General features: G+C 40.2%; 1 protein-coding gene across 1 annotated transcript in view; it reads right to left on the bottom strand.

Moving 5' to 3' along the window:
* LAMA1 (laminin subunit alpha 1) overlaps positions 1-19,451 on the bottom strand; it is a 168,294-nt gene that overhangs the window by 93,664 nt on the left and 55,179 nt on the right. The window contains exons 4-12 of the mRNA XM_081790773.1: positions 16,050-16,292; positions 14,951-15,130; positions 12,351-12,440; positions 8,824-8,941; positions 6,575-6,753; positions 5,793-5,898; positions 3,429-3,589; positions 1,630-1,770; positions 254-427 (exon numbers count right to left, since the gene is read on the bottom strand). Coding sequence (XP_081646899.1) covers positions 254-427; positions 1,630-1,770; positions 3,429-3,589; positions 5,793-5,898; positions 6,575-6,753; positions 8,824-8,941; positions 12,351-12,440; positions 14,951-15,130; positions 16,050-16,292 — 1,392 coding nt within the window. The remainder of the gene's footprint in view (positions 1-253; positions 428-1,629; positions 1,771-3,428; positions 3,590-5,792; positions 5,899-6,574; positions 6,754-8,823; positions 8,942-12,350; positions 12,441-14,950; positions 15,131-16,049; positions 16,293-19,451) is intronic.

The following is a 19,451-nucleotide window of genomic DNA, read 5'->3' as shown; positions in this document are numbered from 1 at the left end:
GAGGGGACCAGGCTTCCTACAACAGACTGCTTATGACCGATATGGCCGAGTAAAAAGTCCGTCTTTTAATGATGTAATAAAGTCAAGTAAGGATAAGCAAGACCATGTGGGTCAGGCAAGTGTAAGTAAATGCTGTGTAATTTTCTGTCAAACCCTCAAGTGACCATAAGACGACTTAAAGTGCCAAGTTACGTTCTTTCTTAACGTGCTTTGAGATCTTTGTCCAAGCTGTTACTTCCGATGATGGCCCTACCTTATTTCCGAGGTAGGCCTCCGGTGCCGACCAGTAATACTCGGAAGTCAGCCTCTGCGTGGCCACCGTGTTGTTGATGCTAATCTGATGACGCCCACCCAGTGCGTCTTGCTGAGATGGGATCTTGCTCGGACTGATCAGGTCGGTGACAAGCCACCCAGACATGTCTTTCACCTTAAAAAAAGATTCAGAATTCAGGAATACGAGATAGAAGTCATCTTAGGTTTCACCCAGAAATCCTCACGGTGAAGAAACAGATCCAGAAAGCTTAGCTAGGGACAGAGCTAACACACTGTGGCCACAGAACCACACGACCCATGACCCTTCTACCTGTCAAAGGGCCGAGAAGACCTGAGAACGAGTCAAACACTCCTCAATCCAGATCAATTATAGCCAGGTAGGTGAGCAAAATTGTCAAGGCCACGGATATATATCTTAGATTAAAAAAAAAATGGCAAAGACCTTAGTAAATGCATTGAACAAAATGTCTTTTGCTAACTCTGATTTCTTCATCATTGCTTCCTGTTTTTTACCAACAAGCTGAAAAGTATATCAGTATAACCTCCAGATCCTATCCTCCCAATTTGTCACCTACAAAGAGAGGACAAGCCATCGCACCAGCATGGTGGCCACAGGGATTCACCTTCATTCCCAGGTACTGACTGAGATTCCCACTCCCTCCCCTATGTGGTTCCCACTCCTCCTAACCTGCCAGTGACGGAGGGAGGGGAGAGGGAGGGCAAGGAGAGTCAGGGACTAGCAACCCCCAACCCCTCCCTGAATACCAGTCTCCCGAGATGGGCCATGGGGAGGCAAGGTGGTTCCCATGGATGAGCCCTATGCCCTACAGTCCTCCCTAACCCCCAGCCATCACACTGTCCTCCCAAGGCACCACGTGGCATCCCCCTAGGACTTCCCACTCCCAGAACAACTGAGGCTACCTTTCCTCATAATCCCTATGTCACTCACTGTTGTTCCTACCCTCACCAGGTTCTCTGAACTAGAAAATTCTGCATAAGCCCTTGTCCTGATGTGCTTCCTGGCCCGAGACCAGTGTGGAGCAGATGTGGTGAGATCTGACCCCACAACCTGATACATTTCCCCACAGGAGAAATTTAAACGTGATACATTCTACGATACCATAATATCGTATTGTTTGGATAGGGAAATGTATGTAGGAACAAACACATGACCAGGAAAGAAACTTTTGTGACACTTTAGTAGTAAGCTGCCTCTGATCTATGCCAATGTCATTCCAAACTGCCAAGAGGGGTATTACAGGGAAAGGCAGCCTCCATGCTTTAGAACACAGCTCCCAGACAGCTCATTTGAGATGGCTCGATTCTTAAATCCTGGCTCCGGGAAGGTACCCGCACCTGACTGATGGACCAAGAAAGGCTGTCGCAGACATCAGAAACGCCAAAGCAGAAGCACTCCGAGCAGCCCTCGGGGTTTCTCTCCTTCAAGTTATAGAATCCTGGCTTGCAGAGGTCACAATTTTCCCCTTCAACATTTTCCTGCACGTTAGAGAAAAGATTAGCTTTGAAACCAGTGTGTTCTAGGTAGACGGAATTAAGTGACATTAACATGACATTAACAAGAAAGGCATTTGGTGATCCAGAGAAACAGGTAAATAAATAGATGCTCAAAGTAAATGTAAAGCCTCATGACGTCATTAATTCCAGGACACATATTTTCAAATAATTACCATTTAATTTTGTAGTCAAGAATGAGGGTCAGGATCTCAGAGCTTGGTCATTATTTTGAAATGGCTTTTTTCATATTGTTTTGTTTTAAGTCTCCCATTTTTGCTAGTCTTTAAAGAATCTTAAAATCTGAAGAGTGCTATGTAATTGTCTTATTGATAAATGCTCAAGACTATTTTCAGTCACTTATAACATGTGCCTAAGACTCTGATTACATAGGAAGAAGCACATAAGATACAATGGGAAGTCCTACAATTATGGTTATCATGAGGAAATGGATATTAATATCAGATAGCAAAAAAGCTCTACCACCCTGGTACCCAATTAATATGTTTTTATCACTGTCTAATTCCTTTTTTTTAAACTTTATTTTTAACGTTTATTCATTTTTGAGAGACAGAGACAGAGTATGAGTGGAAGAGGGGCAGAGAGAGGGAGACACAGAATCTGAAGCAGGCTCCAGGCTCCGAGCTGTCAGCACACAGCCCAATGTGGGGCTTGAACTCATGAACCGTGAGATCATGACCTGAGCTGAAGTCAAACACTTAACTGACCGAGCCACCCAGGAACCCCTCCAATCCCTTTTTTTAAAGTTTATTTATTTATTCTGAGAGACAGAGACAGAGAAAGAGTGAAAGAGTGCACCATGAGCAAGCACAAGCAGGGGAGGGCAGAGAAAAGGAGAGAGAGAATTCCAAGCGGGCTCCATGCTGTGTCAGGGCAGAGCCCAACTCAGGGCTCGATCTCACAAACCATGAGATCATGACCTGAGCCAAAATCAAGAAATCGGATGCTTAACTGACTGAGTCACCCAGGTACTCCTGTCCAACTCCTTTTTTAAAATATTTATTTATTTATTTGGAGACAGAGAGAGAGCGAGAGTGGGGTAGGGGCAGAGAGAGGAACAGAGGGAGAATCCCAATCAGACTCTATACTGTCAGCACAGAGCCTGACGTAGGGCTTGAACGCACAAACTGTGAAATCACGACCTGAGCTGAAACCAAGGGTCAGCTTAACTGACTGAGCCATCCAGGCACCCCCTCTGTCCAATTCCTTTTTAAGAGAAATCTACAATAACGTATCTGCCTTTAATTTATGTTCTTATAAATTTAGTATTTACCTGGTTCTCCTCTAAACATTAAGCTGGAAAAGGATGTCATACATGAGGTTAATGGCCCAGGCTTCAGAAATGCAGTATTTGGTTTCATCTTGGAAGTCACAGAAATACCTCTGGACTATGTGGCCATTGCCCAGAAGCCACCAAAAAAAACCCAAACTGGGCGTGCCTATCTAAGTCCGAGGACATGGATGTGACATAACCTCATGCTTGTCAGGAAGGTGCGGGGAAGGAGAGTTCTATTTAAATCTTGCTGCCTTGCTCAAGAACTGATCTTCTGAGCCTGTGGAATGTGTTCCTTTCTTGCACACCTCAAAGGAAACTCAGGGTCACCTTTAACCCCCACACATACCTTGCAGAGACAGGGCTCTGAGCATGGGTCCTCGTTCACACTGCCAGCCCGGCTACACTCACAGCGGACACAGGCTGGGTAAGCCTTATAACCAAATTGGCAGTGATCACATTTTTCTCCTGCGTAGCCTTCCTTGCATGGACATTGACCTGGCCACTTCCCTGGGAAGAAAAGGATAGTGATGGCCCATCAGGAGAGTAAAAAGTAAAGTAGGGGTTGGCAAACTATTTCTGTAAAGGGCCAGACACGAAATATTCCAAACTTTTTGACCAAAGGATTGCTGTTGCAACTACCCAACTGTGCCATGACTGTTCCTTTTTTTTTTTTTAACGTTTATTTATTTTTGAGACAGAGAGAGACAGAGCATGAATGGGGGAGGGGCAGAGAGAGAGGGAGACACAGAATCTGAAACAGGCTCCAGGCTCTGAGCTGTCAGCACAGAGCCTGACGCGGGGCTCGAACTCACGGACCGCGAGATCATGACCTGAGCCGAAGTCGGACGCTTAACCGACCGAGCCACCCAGGCGCCCCTCTGCCATGACTGTTTCAAAGCAGCCATGCATAATACATAAACAGATGGGCATCGCTCTGTTCCAATAAAACTTTATATACAAAAACAGGCGGTGTGCCAGCTACGGCACTTGGACCATAGTTTGTCAACCCATGGTTTAAAAAAAGAAAACAGAGATGAGAAACAGGCTAGTGAGAAGGTAAAACGGTGCCATGACTTTGGAAAACAGTTCGGTACGTCTTCAAAATATTAAGCAGGGAGTTACTCTATGACCCAGCAATTCCACTCCTAACCTTTTACCTAAGAAAAATGAAAACATACATCCACAAAGAAGTTACACAGGGATGTTTGTAGCAGCATTATTCCTAATAACCAGAAAGTGGAAACAAATGAAATACTCATCAACTGATGAATGGATATATAAAATGTGGTATATAAATGCAATGGAGTAGTATTCAGAAAAGAAAAGGACTAACGTACTGATAGATGCTACAACACGGATAAACCTTGAAAACATTATGCTAAGAAGCCAGTTTCAAAAGACCATATATTGTATGGTTCTATTTATATGAAATGTCCAGAATAGGCAAATTTACAGAGAGAAAGTAGATTAGCGGTTGCCTAGGGCTGCGGTGGAGGGTGCGGAGGGAAATGGGGAATGATTACCAACAGGTAACAGCGATGAAAATGGTCTAATATTAGGCTGCCTTGACGGTTGTAATCATGAATATACCAAACCGACACTTTAAATGGGTGAATTGTATGCTAGTGAAGTGTATCACAATACAACGTTTTGTTTTGTTTTGTTTTGTTTTGTTTTGTTTTGTTTTGTTTTGTTTTGTTTTGAAAGCACAAGACAAATGGTAAAGGGCAGTGAGCAGTATCTCTGCTTTAATGCCAGCTTTGAAACTTTCTAGTTGTGTAACCTCAGCCAAGTTTATTAACTGCTTTGCGCTAGTTTCCTTGCTTATAAAATGCGTTAAATAATTTCTGCTATGGTTGAATGCTTAAATGATACATTTTTTAAAATGAGCCCAATCAAGGGTAATTGTCGCTACAATCAACATCACCCTCATTAGCATTAGGTTCCCATCACCAGTCACATGTAGGGATTAATTCAGTTCTGTAAATTACCCTCCACATTTCGGGCCCCACAGTTGGCACATCCTTCCCTGTGGATCGATAGCCATTTTAACTGCTAGTGACTGAGAATTGGATAAGGTCACAGAAATCGTTGAAAAATGCAACCTTTTCAGGAGATTCTGGTATTCGCAAGTCCTTTGCCAGTGTTTGAAACAGAAAGAACACTGACATTTGCAAAGTTAGCAGGAGAATTTGTTTGCTCTGCCAGATGATGTATGCAAAAGCCTTGTGAGTGTCTTCTAAGGACTAAATAGAGGCATTGCTATTTACTGTGTTCCCATTTGGCTTTAAACTGAGCCTTACTTCTTCTCTCATCAAACACGCAATTACCTGCTCAAATGTCATTTCATCACCCAGCGTTGCCCCCTTTACACCTCATCCTCCTCCAATCATGATTCCTAATTTTGCTTTATACCCATAGCCTTCATCCCTACCTGGAGTTACATTACGCGTGTACTTGTTTGTCTACCTGTGAGCAGGAATTTTGATCATCATGTTCAAGTACATATTCCTGGGTTCTAAAAACATCGCCTGACACATAGTAAGTGCTTCATAAGTGTTTTGTGAACAGAATAATTGATAGAGGATCATATCATCCAATTGCTATCCAAAGGTAACAGTTCCACCAGGTACAAATCTCACACACACACACACACACACACACACACACACACAATCAATTCAAGCACAAAAACGAATCAAGTACTTACCTTTGTGTAAGCCAGATTGAGGCTTATCCTTAATACAGACAGAACTGAGGGACCCAAAAGGGTCACATTCACAGGGACGACAAGGGTTGTCATCATAAGGAGATACCTGAAAGGCAGAGTTTGTCCTGGATTATCTCACTAAAAACAATAGCGATATTAGCAATAATAACAATACCAATGACAAGGGATCGCCTTTTTATTCAAGATGTGACGATCATAATGATTTTGTGTACCCAAGGAGGGTGTGTCTCAGGAAAATAAGGTGAGCTCAAGCCAGAAAGCCCCAAACAGTTTTGTAATGGGACAGGAGGTAATATCATTAGCGGAGTGTCATCCTTTCCCGTGACCATGGCTACGTGGCTGCCCATGCTCTGCTCTCTCTCTCACAGTCATACAGGAGCATCACCCAGACCAGACCGCCACAGGGAGCCAGGTCGTAGCTGCATATCAAGTCAACCAGGGAGGCACAGCCAAGATACAGCTGTGATAGTTCTTGGCTGACTCCACATTCACAGTTAGTGTTACAAAACCAAGATCACACAGCCAGTAGCCCCCCCTCCCCATCCAAGTTAAATAACAAGTGGCCATCCTACTCTGAGCAAGAGAACAGGACAGATCGAGTAGGAAGCTGATGTCTGAAAAACGCTACTGGCATAAAAAGAATATAAATGAAACATCCCAAAAGGAAGTGAGTTTCCAATACTGAAGACGACACTTGGTGAAGTCTCTCTTCCACCTTGACAAGGCAGCGAAATTCAGCTATGGCGAAGAAACACTCTTACGTCGTGTGGTCTGTAATATCCATCGATACAGGTTTCACAGTTGATTCCCATGGTGTTCTGCAGGCAGCTGATGCACACCCCGCCTCCTCTGAACTGTCCCGCGGTATTCAAGCTTCTCCTCTGATTTGCAACATTTCCATCATAGTAACAGTCTTGGGCTTTATTGTGACAATTACACTCTAGGAGAATTTTAACATCTCAATTCATATATTTATTATGTCCTATATAAAGAAAACCCTTCCCTCCCTAAGTTTCCATGACTGCAAATTAAATTAAAATTCCAGAATAGGTCATTTTAATAGGATATGGGAAATCTTATGGAGGACAATGGAAGTAGCTGTCAAAACTATAAACATGCACACCCACCGGACCCCTCACCCTATCTCCCGGGATCGTATCCTGCGGAAGTACTTGGCACTTACGAATGATATATATAGGGCTAATTGCTGCACCACTATTGGTGTTAACAAAAGACTGGTAACACCCAAACTATTCATGGACAGGTAGCTATTTTAATTACGTTGCATCCATTTAATGGAATTCAGTGTTCCTGTTTTTAAAAACAGCATTGATAGCGAACAATGTGATGGTTCCGAGAGTGGAGGTGGGTGGGGGGGGGGGGGGGGTGAAATAGGTGAAGGGGATTAAGAGCTCACTCATCATGATGAGCACTGAGTAACGTGTAGAATTGTGAATCACTATATTGTACACCTGAAACTAACATAACGCTGTACGTTAATTACACTAGAATTAAAATAAAATAAAATTTATAAATGAGAACAGCATTTCATATTGCACGTATCGTTAAATAGAAAAGCGATGTGGAGAATGGCATGCATCGCATGTCAGGTTCTGTGTCCACACTAGGTTGGGGTAGGAATATGTTGATGTAGGCTTTATTTGCATAAAAATTCCAGGAAGAACACAGTAGGAAATAGTAAAAAGTGGGAAGGATGGGGCGCCTGGGTGACTCGGTCCGTTAAGCGTCCGACTTCAGCTCAGGTTATGATCTCACAGCTCGTGAGTTCAAGCCCCGCATCAGGCTCTGTGCCGACAGCTCAGAGCCTGGAGCCTGCTTGGAATTCTGTGTGTGTGTCTCTCTCTCTGCCTCTCCCCTGCTCATGCTCTGTCTGTCTGTCTCTCTCTCTCTCTCAAGAATAAATAAACATTAAAAAAATTTTTTTAAGTGGGAAGGTTGGAGATGGGGTGGAAGTAATACTTTCCACCACGTATTTGTGTATATTGGTAGATGTTGGAACCGTGTGAATAAATTGCCTATTTAAAAATTAAACCCTCGGGGCGCCTGGGTGGCTCAGTCGGTTAAGCGTCCGACTTCAGCTCAGGTCACGATCTCACGGACCGTGAGTTCGAGCCCCGCGTCGGGCTCTGGGCTGACAGCTCGGAGCCTGGAGCCTGCTTCCAGTTCTGTGTCTCCCTCTCTCTCTGCCCCTCCCCCATTCATGCTCTGTCTCTCTCTGTCTCAAAAATAAATAAACGTTAAAAAAAAAAAAAAAATTAAACCCAAAATGGGGTGCCTGGGTGGCTCAGTCGGTTAAGCGTCCGACTTCGGCTCAGGTCACGATCTCACGATCCGCGAGTTCGAGCCCCGTGTCAGGCTCTGGGCTGATGGCTCGGAGCCTGGAGCCTGCTTCCGATTCTGTGTCTCCCTCTCTCTCTGCCCCTCCGCCGTTCATGCTCTGTCTCTCTCTGTCTCAAAAATAAATAAATGTTAAGAAAATAAAAATTAAAATTAAAACTAAACCCAAATTAAGGGCATCTGGGTGGCTCCATCAGTTAAGAGTCTGACTTCAGCTCAGGTCATGATCTCATGGTTCACGAGTTTGAGTCCCACATCGGGCTTTCTGCTCTCAGCACAGAGCCCACTCTAGATCCTCTGTTCCCTTCTCTCTCTCTGCCCCTCCCCCACTCACACTGTCTCTTTCTCAAAAATAAATAAACATTAAAAAAATTAAACCCAAATTAATAAAGAATAAATTAATATATGGGAAGGGGAACTTTAGATAAAACAGCAAATCCCAAAAGATACACGTAGGCCTTAACACTGAGTTGTATTAAGGTAATATGTAGCTTTGGGAACTATTTGAAGAGTTAAGGAAACGGGTTATGTACTGATTACAAATGTCAGGTCATCATAGAGTTATTAAGCATATTAAGCGTATTAAGCATAGAAGCATAAAGCATATTAAGGAGGAAAACAACGACATTCTTCCAATCCTCAGTGGACTTACTTTCACATGTGTTACCGGAAGAAATGGTGCCAGGCCGCCACGGCTGCTGGTGATATCCCGGACAACACCTATTGCAGCTCTCTCCACAGGTGTTATGTTCACACTGACACTGAAGCTTCTAGAAACAAGGAATATAAAACTGCACCTGAAAATCAACCTGTATATTTTTAACTTTATTTTACAAAGAACTTACCACCGTCAAACATGTAGCATGACGGTACACGAGAGGACATGTGGCTAGATCAGAGCATAGTGGCATCTGATTTTTAGAGAAAAATGTACACCCATGGCCTGGTGACAAACAGAAGCGAGGAGGGATACAAAGCTAAAAATAAAATGGGTCCACGAACACAAAGTTTTCAGAGTAAGATGCACTGATGTTAAGGGTTTATAAGTTCCTATTAATAATTATCTTGATCTTCATAGTTTTCATCCTCAAAAGAGGATAATCCTATTCAAGAGTCAGAGAATTACAGAGTGGGGATAGGGAGGGTGTAACAAGTCATTTCATATACGTTGTTGAAGAGAAGACAGGGTGTCAAATTATTCACTTAGCATTATGCTAACATGGGTAAACTTGATTTTCCCTTGATTTAGTACCACAAAAATGGAAGAGGGAGAAAATGGGAGGAGGGAAGCCATTCTTCTAAAAAATATAAGCATAATTTATAACTGTGATGGCTTTTTGCTTGACAGTCTTATAGAGAGAAGAGCTTCAAAATTCATAAGGCCACTGAATTGTATGCTTGTAAATGGTTACAATGGTAAATAGTATGTTAAGTATATTTTACCACAAAAAAAAAATTCCTAGCAAATACTTAATTACAAGTACATCTTCCAAACAAAAGATAAATAAAATAAATAAAGGGCATCCAAATTGGAAAGGAAGAAGTAAATTTCTCACTATTTGCAGATAACCTGATACCGTATATGGAAAGCCCTAAAAACACCACCAAAAAAATACTAGAACTGATCAATGAATTCATTAAAGTCACAGGATACAAAATCAATGTACAGAAATCTGTTGCATTGCTATACACTAATAATGAAGCAGCTGAAAGGGAAATTAAGAAAACAATCCCACTGGGGCACCTGGGTAATTCAGCAGGTTAAATGTCTGACTCTTGATTTCAGCTCAAATCATAATCTCATGGTTTGTGGAATCGAGTCCTACTTTGGGCTCTGCACTGACAGAGTGGAGCCTGCTTGGGATTCTCTCTCCCTCTCTCTCTGCCCCTCCCCCACTCATGTGTTTTCTCTCTCTCTCTCTCTCTCTCTCTCTCTAAGTAAATAAACATTTAAAAAAAGAAAACGATCCCATTTACAACTTCACCAAAAACAATAAAATATCTAGGAATAAGCTCAACCAAAGAGGTGAAAGAACTGTCCTCTGAAAACTATAAAATACTGATGAAACAAATTCAAGATGATGCAAAATAATGGAAGGAAATTCCATGCTCATGGATTGGAAGAACAGTTATTATCAAAATGTCTACACTATCCAAAGACATTTGGGTAGATTTAACACAATCCCTATCAAAATACCAACAGAATTTTTCATAGAATTAGAACAAATAATTCTACAATTTGTATGGAACCACACAAGACCTCAAATAGCCAAAGCAGTCTTGAAAATGAAAAACAAAGCTGGGGGTATCACAATTCCAGATTTCAAGTTACATTGTAAAGTGACAGTAATTAAAACAGTATGGTACTGATATGAAAAATACACACACAGATCAATGGAGTAGACTTAAAAACCAAGAAATAAACCCACAGTTATTTGGTAAATTAATCTTTGACAAAGGAGGAATGAATATACAATAAGAAAAAGACAGTATCTTCAACAAATTGTGTCGAAAAAAGCTACATGCAAAAGAATGAAACTGGACCACTTTCTTACACCATACATATAAACTCAAAATAGATTAAAGACCTAAATGTGAGGCCTGAAACCATAAAAATACTTGAAGAGAGCACAGGCAGTAATTTCTCTGACATGTCTCCTGGGGCAAGGAAAATAAAAGCAAAAATAAACTATTGGGACTAAATCAAAATAAAGTTTCTGCACAGTGAAGGAAACAAACAACAAAACTAAAAGGCAACCTATTGAATGGGAGAAAATATGTACAAATGACATATGCGATAAAGGGTTAGTATCCAAAATATATAAAGACTAATACCACTAACACCCGAAAAACAAATAATCCAATTTAAAAATGGGCAGAAAACATGAACAGACATTTTTCCAAAGAAGAAATCCGGATGGCCAACAGACACATGAAAAGATGCTCCACATCACTCATCATCAGGGAAATGCAAATCAAAACTACAATGAGATATCATCTCACACCTGTCAGAATGGCTAAAATGAATAACACAAGTAACAACAGGCGATGGGGCGCCTGGGTGGCTCAATTGGTTAAGCATCCAACTTCAACTCAGGTCATGATCTCATGGTTCACAAGCTAAAGCCCTGTGTAGGGTTCTGTGCTGATAGCTCAGAGCCTGGAGCCTGCTTCAGATTTTGTGTCTCCCTCTCTCTCTGCCCCTCTTCCCGTTGTGCTCTGTTTCTTTCTCTCTCTCAAAAATAAAGAAACATTTTGTAAAAACCCAACAGGTGTTTGTGAGGATGTGGAGAAAAAGGAACCCTCTTGCACTGTTGGTGGGAGTGCAAACTGGTGCAGCCACTGTGGAAAACAGTATGGAGTTTCCTCGAAAAGTTAAAAATAGAACTACCCTATGACCCAGTAATTGCACTACTGGGTATTTAGCCCCCAAAAACAAAAACACTAATTCAAAAGGACATGTGCACCCCTGTGTTTATAGCAGCATTATTTACAAAAGCCAAACTATGGAAACAGCCAAGTGTCTATTGATAGATGAATGAATAAAGAAGATATGGTGTATATATACACATTGCATATATATATATATATATATATATATATATATATATGTAATGGAATATTATTATGCCATAAAAAAGAATGAAATCTTGCTATTTGCAACAACATGGATAGATCTAGAGAGTATATTGCTAAGTGAAATAAGACAGCCAGGAGAAGACAAATACCATATAATCTCACTTATAGGTAGAATTTCAGAAACAAAACAAATAAGCAAAGGGAATAAAAGAGAGACACAAACCAAGAATCAGACCCTTAATTATAGAGAATGAACTGATGGTTATCAGAGGGGAGGTGGGTGGGGTATAAGAGGATGGGTGAAATAATTGAAAGAGAATAAAGAGTACACTCATCATGATGGGAAAAAAAAAACAACCACTGCTTTGTGCTGGACATAGTAGGAAAACAAACAAACAAAAAAGAAATATATCCTCCAAACAAAGTGAAATAAAGTTGTGCAAAAAAATTAAACCAGTTAAATTATCTGAAAAATCTTTTTTTGCCATGTGATTTTACACCTTTGGACATCTGACTTGAATAAAAAATACAGTAAGGCAAATATTATAGCTATAACTTCTATTTGGAAGTTTTACTACACTGTAAAATACTAGAACTCACCTTTGTAGCTTCATCCCATGGGCAGCTACTGGCATGGCCATAACAAATACACATTCCGCCAACAGAAATGTCTTTGATTGAATAGTAATACTAAGGAAAACGAAAGCGACAAACAAAAATTAAGGCCTCTTCTGTTTCAGTTAAAAGAAAATGTTGGGCTCACCAACAAATAGCTCAGTTGTTATCAGTAACCTAAAAAAATAATTAGATATACATTTTAAATTATATTTCATGTACAAAGAATCCTTGTGTTCAAGTTAAGCAAATAATGTTCAAATGAGTTCATCAACAAAAACCAAAGGCATCTAAAAGAAATTCTTATACCAAGAAATTCTTGTAACTGCACCTCATACCAGGCAGTCATATTCAAAACTCATACCACTGAAAACCCTAAGAAACATTGCTACGTTGAATACAGCACCATATAACTGAATATAGTACTTGACACAAAGCATAATAACTCATGACCAAGTAGGATTTTCCCCCAAAATGCCACGTTAGTTCAACACACAAAAATCAGTAAATTTAAATCACCATCTTAATAGAATAAAGGAGAAAAAAATCATTTGATCGTTTCAAATAGATTCACAAAAAGCATTTTACAGAATTTAACATCATTCATTAAAAAAACTTGGCAAGCCAGTAGAAGAGAATCTCCTCAACCTAATAAAGGGAATCCAGGAACAACCAAGAGCTTGCAGTGAAAGATTAGGTGGTTTCTTCTTACAATCTGCTCTCACCATTTCCATTCCACATCTATGGGAGGTGCCAGCCAGTTCAATCATGCAAGAAAAAGAACTCAAAAGTGTAAAGAATGTATAGTAAGACCCAACACTCATTATTTGTAGATGATATTATTGTGTACTTAGGAAAAAAATCTAAAACAAACAAACAAAAAAAAACTACTAGAAATAATATGTGACTTTAGCAATGTCTTAATATGAAAATTAATAAAAATGGACTGTATTTCTATACACTAGCGATGAACAAATGGAAAATAAAATTTAGAAAGCCATCTATGAAGACTAACATGCAAAAATGTGTAATTCTTAAGAATAAATTGAATAATAGATGTACAAATAAACAAATAATAAAACATTGCCGAGAGGAACTACAGAAGACTTAGCTAAGTGGACAGTTATGACATGTTTACGGATCAGATGATCCAAAATTGTCAAAATGTCTTCCAAAACCCTTCCCAAACTCATCTATGAAACCAGTGAAATCCTAATGAAAATCTTAGCAGGATTTCTTTTGACAACAATGAACAAACTGATTCCAAAATTTACAAGGAAACACAGTCAACCTAGGATAGCGAAAAATATTTAAAAAATAATTCACTAGGGCTATTATAGTACCTGACTTCAAGACTTACTCTAAAAAACTATGGAAAGAAAGTTTATTATTAGCCTAAAGACAGACAAATAGATCGATAAGCCAGCATGGAGTGCAGATATAGAAGTAGATAATAGTAAAGTCAAATAATTTTCAACAAGGCACCAAAACAATTTAATGGAGGAAAGTATTTTCAACAAATGGTGCTGGAATAATTGTATGTATAGGCGGGGAAACAAAGAGCCTTGACCTCTACCTCACACCAAACACAGACATTCATTTGAAATGACAATAGATGTAAAAGTTAAAACTATAAAGCTACTAGACAGAACACAGGGTAATATCTTGGCAAACCCGGAATAAAAAACTATTTTTCAGAAAGGACACAGAAAGCATTAGGCATAACATTAAAAATGGTAAATTCGACTTCATCAAAATTAAACCCTCTTAAATGTCATGGGAAAGTGAACAAGCAAGCTCCAGACAGAGAAGATATTTGCAGTGTAGACATCTGACAAAGGACTGGTATACAAAATATATAAAGGTCTTTTATAGCTCCCTAATAAGGGGACGAAATGATTTGATCAGATACTAATAAGCACCTGTTCAACATGTGTGGTCAGGGAAATCCAAATTAACATCACAAGGAACTGCCACCATATGCACATCAGAATGGCTGACGTGGAAATGGGTGACAACCCACATCTGTGACAGCGTGTCGTGCGACAGAACTCTCACACGTTGCTGGTCTGCAAAATGGTACAACTTTCCAGAAGGCTTAGCAACTTCTTAATACTAAACACACAGCTACCCTGTAACTCAGTAATTCCACTCCTCATTTATCCAAGGGATTTGAAAATGCTTGTCCATACAAACCTTGTACGTTTACTGTAACTTAAAATCTGTACCTCCCCTTGAATATAAATTATAACTCAAATTTTAAAATTTCCTTTTAAGTGGAAACAACAACAACATCTTGCTGAAGACCACACGTGGAGCCAGAGCAGAATGTGAGAAACAAATACAACATTCGTTAAATTATGGCATTATGGGATGGGGGGAGGGGGCTTGAGGACACGAGGTCAGAACCATCCCCCAGCTTAGAGGTGGCACGTTAAACAAAGCATATATAATGATCCTCAGTGAAATAAGGAAAAAAAAACAAACGCCAATTTGCGAGGAAAAGGCCAACCAAAAAGAAAAGTCTATTTCTCTTAAACAAAATAAGCTTTTCACAAGGGGCAGGAGCCCTGCCATAGACTTACTCGTCTTGTAACAATAGGATCGAGGTCTTTAGGGTCTCGGTGGCTGAGGGTCATAAGATCGGCATTGAGGGTTCTGATACGCTGTAAGCGAAGGCGGATATATCGTGCAGAAGTAAACTCCAACAGCTTGGGTGAGAGATCATCAGCACTCGGTCTGCCGTTGATTAGCGATGTATGAATCTAAATATAAAGACATCAAAATAAACAAATGTCAACTTTAACCATGCAAAAATATAGCCCTGATTGTTTACCCTGAAGATGTAATCTTTACTGATACTATCTAAAATCAAACTAACCAACTAGATTCTTGTAGAAATCCAGCATTCGTTAATTACTACCTGTGAACTACCATGCTCACAAAACATCTTCAATGAATTTCACATTATGAATTCCAGCATCTCAGCGATTGCCGGAAGACTTAACGGAACCCCTTCTCCCAGGGTGGTGAGGGTATTTTAACATGTTTCATTAGGCTATGACTTCTCTGAAACAAAGTCTAAGTGCCAGGAACAGACTGGGAGAGTGAGAGAGTGAGAGTTTCTCTGTTAATCTCTGCTCTTGAAACGAGGCAGGATTGCTGCCGAGTTCCTGCTGTGAAGAGTGCTCAGGAGGGGGTTCGTAGTTTTATCTCATCAAGCCAGGTGCCACTAAAGAACGGTGTGTTTTTTATTACACTCTGACTCTAATGAAGTGTGTACGGTCTGGGTGTGGTGAGCACTGAGCTGAAATACTTTGTGAGCCATCTCTGACACTCAACACCACCAAAGAGGAGAACTCCACAAAGAAAACTAGAAACTACATCTTTTAGAGGCATTTCAGTCCTCTCCTTAATATTTCCACAAATGTTCTTGAGCTGGTGTCACAAAAGATGCTCTGAGGAGTATCTGACAGAGTTATTGAGTTACAGCTGAGTGACCAGGGGCTCTCCTGGAAAGGACGAAATCAATACAGTGAAATGTACGGGTTACAACATCAATCATCAACAGACACCAGTCAATACCTTAAACACAGCTGGAGAGTTACAGATCTCTGTAACCTGAACTAAGATCTATTTTGAGCGTTCTGGTGAAACACCACGTCACTGCGGTGGGCACAGTACCTCTCCGTGCTCAAGCGGCACCAGTCTGGAATAGTAGGAGGTGCAGATCACTTCATCATCAGCCCTGTAAGTGGGCGGCCCCCGTCTTGGAGTGATATTGTAACGGGTCAAACACTCCGTGTCACTGACTGCATAGTACTGCCAGGGGCTGAACTTGGTGCCATCCAGAGAACGCTCCAAGATCCAGTTTCCGGGTCGAGGGGCATTAGCAGCTTTGATGATGACGTAGGCAACTTGAAAGACCTGAAACGAAGACACTGAGAAATCTCAAGCGAGAATCAGTAGCAATTACAAAAAACAGTTCCCTTGAAAGAACTATTAGACGATGATCGCCAACGTCTCATAATGTAATTGCATACAAGTATTGATCAGAAATATGTCTTGTGAATGTTCTCCTGGTATTTGGCATTGCTTTTCCAAATAAACTCAAAAAGGACTCACAAATAAATTTATATTATTATAATTATTATCAACAGTATTAATATTAAATCAGTGCTTGTGCTCTTGTTTCTAGTGTCTTTCCATCTGGATTCTGGATGATAATAGTGACATTATATTTCATAAATAGTAGCCTAAATATATTTCTTTCTTTATTTTTGAGAGAGAGAGAGAGAGAGCACGCACGCTCACTTGCAAATGGGAGGGGCAGAGAAAAAGAGAGAGAGAGAACCCCAAGCAGGCTTCGTGCTGTCAGCACACAGCCTGATCGGGGCTCCATCCAACAGGAGATCACGACCTGAGCCAAAATCAATAGTTGGATGCTCAACTGACTGAGCCACCAAGGCACCCCTTAAGTGTATTTCTTATAGTAATTTGGAAATAACACATCTGAATATGAGGGGGGGAAAGTCAGTCCACTAAGCATGTGCCCGTTTGAATGACGTAAATCCAAAGCACGAACAATACTGAATGCTGACAAGACATGGAACAACAGGGAGTCCCATTAATTGCTGATGGAAATGCAAAATGGTGGCCGCTTTGGAATGCAGTTTGTCAGTTTCTTACAAAAGTAAACATATTCTTACCATAGAACCCAGCAACTGCACTCCTTGGTATTTACATAAGTGAATGGAAAACTTCCACTGGTGAATAAACAAAGGGTGATACATCTCCAGTGATAAAAAGAAATAAGCTCTCACACTACAAAAAGATATGGAGGAACCTTAAATGCATGTTGCTAAGTGGAAGAGCCAATTTGAAAAGGCTACATACGATATAATTCCAAAAATGTGGTGTTTTGGAGAAGGTAAAAATACAGAGGCAGTAAAAAGATGAGTAGTTGTCAGGGGCTAGGGGCAAGGACAGATGACTAGGAGACCAAGAGGATTTTTAGGGCAGCAAAGCTACTCTGTATGCTACTGTAATTGCAGACACATATCATTATACATGTGTTAAAATCCATAGACTGTGCAACACAAAAGAATGAAACAATGTAAATTAAGGACTTAATTAATAACCATATATCCACATCTGCCCGTCAGCTAAAATGAATGCTTTACACTAATGCAAGACTGAATAACAGTGTAGAGGAGTGAGGGGGATAGGGGACCCTGTACTTTACAGTCTTTTTTCTGTAAGCATAAAAACTGCTCAGAAAGATTAAAAACTATTCATTTAAAAGGAAATAAAATTAGAAAGTGTAGAGGAGGAATAGAGGGGAAAGGGGGATGTTGATGACCACTGGCCGGACGAGGAGACCGGCCAGGTAAATCTTGGGTTTGGAAGGGGCTCTTGTAGCTATGTAGCCCCAAATTCAGCACTAAAAAGGAATCATGTCTCCACCAACCAGCCTCTCTTGGAACACTGCAGTGGCAGGAAATTCATTTGCTCTGAAGATAGTTCTTTTGTTTTATGGAAACTTTCTCTGTTAGGGGATCTTTCCTTGTATTGATTCTCAAGGTGCCTCATAAATTCCATGCCCCAGAGCTTCAGAAAAGATGCTGATTCCATTTCCTGTAACTCTCCTCCAGACAGTCGAACATGCCAATCATATATCACCTCTGGAATCCAAAGTTTTCAGCGTCAACTTTCTATTTACCTGAAGATATTCATCACTTAACAAGACCTCATTGCCCTGTCGTGATGCCCGAAATACAGCCTTACTATAAAATGCAGTTCCCATGAACTGAATACAAAATTTCGAATGTTTTCCGAATTGGGGAAAACATAGGAAAAATATTATGCCCTTTGTTCTTTAGCAAGCATTCACTCTTCTGTTAGTAAACTTAGATTAGGGTTGCAAGCAACAATACAAAAAAATGCCTTTTTCCGTGTAAACTGCTACTTGCTCCAGATTTCCTGTAACCCAGATAGTTAGAGGTGATTTTTGTAAACCAAAGTGAAATATTTTTTATTTTTAAAATATATATGTAATATACGCATACAAATGTGTACACACATATAGCATTTATGTGTATATATATTTGTGCGTATGTACATATACATATGTGTATGCTTTGGGAAGGAAGTTATAATTTGCTTATTCTGAGTCTTATTGCCTCTGCGTTTTTTGTTTTTGTTTTTAGCTTCTCCATCTTAGCCCTCACCAGTTCCAGGAACACAAGAGCTCCTAATGTTAACCCACCATAAGCCATATAATTTTACATTCACCTACTGACTCATTCTCTGGGGGAGACAATTCTATTTCATTATAGTAACTCTATTCACCTGCAAGAAACATCCTCCAACCAAGCTTAGTCTGCAAGTGATAGAAGTGTGTCTGATATTTTGATGACCCGTATTCATGTGCTATTTCCTTTTAAAATGCAACCACTGTTTCTAAAGCACAGTAGAAGTAAAACGATATTCTCAGGTTTCAGGAATGAGGAAAATGAGGAGCTGTGTATCTGCTATTCACGCTTGGAACGGGAACTGAACAGGCTATGTTGACAAATCTAGAACCGTTTTTTTTCAATAAAGACCACCTTTAAACATTAAAATGATGCAAAGACTATTTTGTCCTGGCGTAAACATCACCAGAAAACTCACCCATGAACACAACTTCATGATTTTTATTTGTGGTGATTGCAAAGAACCCTTTCCCCCAATTTTATAATTCATATATTTCATTATTTATGTAATGCTCCCCTGACTTACTATATTTTAATGTTACTGAAATACCGAACCCTTCTGAGAAGTACCTGCCAATAAATCTTACTGTCTCCTCTAGAACTAGTCCTGAAATACATCCAGAGTTTGTTATACAGGTTGGTGACAGGCTACTTCCAGCTTCTCAGAGATCCAGCACTCTCCCGGAGCATCCTGACAGACTTCTGCCTTCGTAGGTTCCTCCTGGTTTTCTTTTTTTTTTTTTTTTTTAATTTAAACTTTAGTTAGTTAACATACAATACCATATTGGTTTCAAGAGTAGAACTCAATGATTCATCACTTACATACCACACC

This window comes from Panthera onca, chromosome D3 (genome assembly GCF_046562875.1).
Source record: "Panthera onca isolate mPanOnc1 chromosome D3, mPanOnc1 haplotype 2, whole genome shotgun sequence".
In the NCBI taxonomy this organism is placed as follows: domain Eukaryota; kingdom Metazoa; phylum Chordata; class Mammalia; order Carnivora; family Felidae; genus Panthera; species Panthera onca.
Note: the sequence above shows the minus strand (reverse complement) of the source record. Positions and strands in the feature narration are given on the sequence as shown.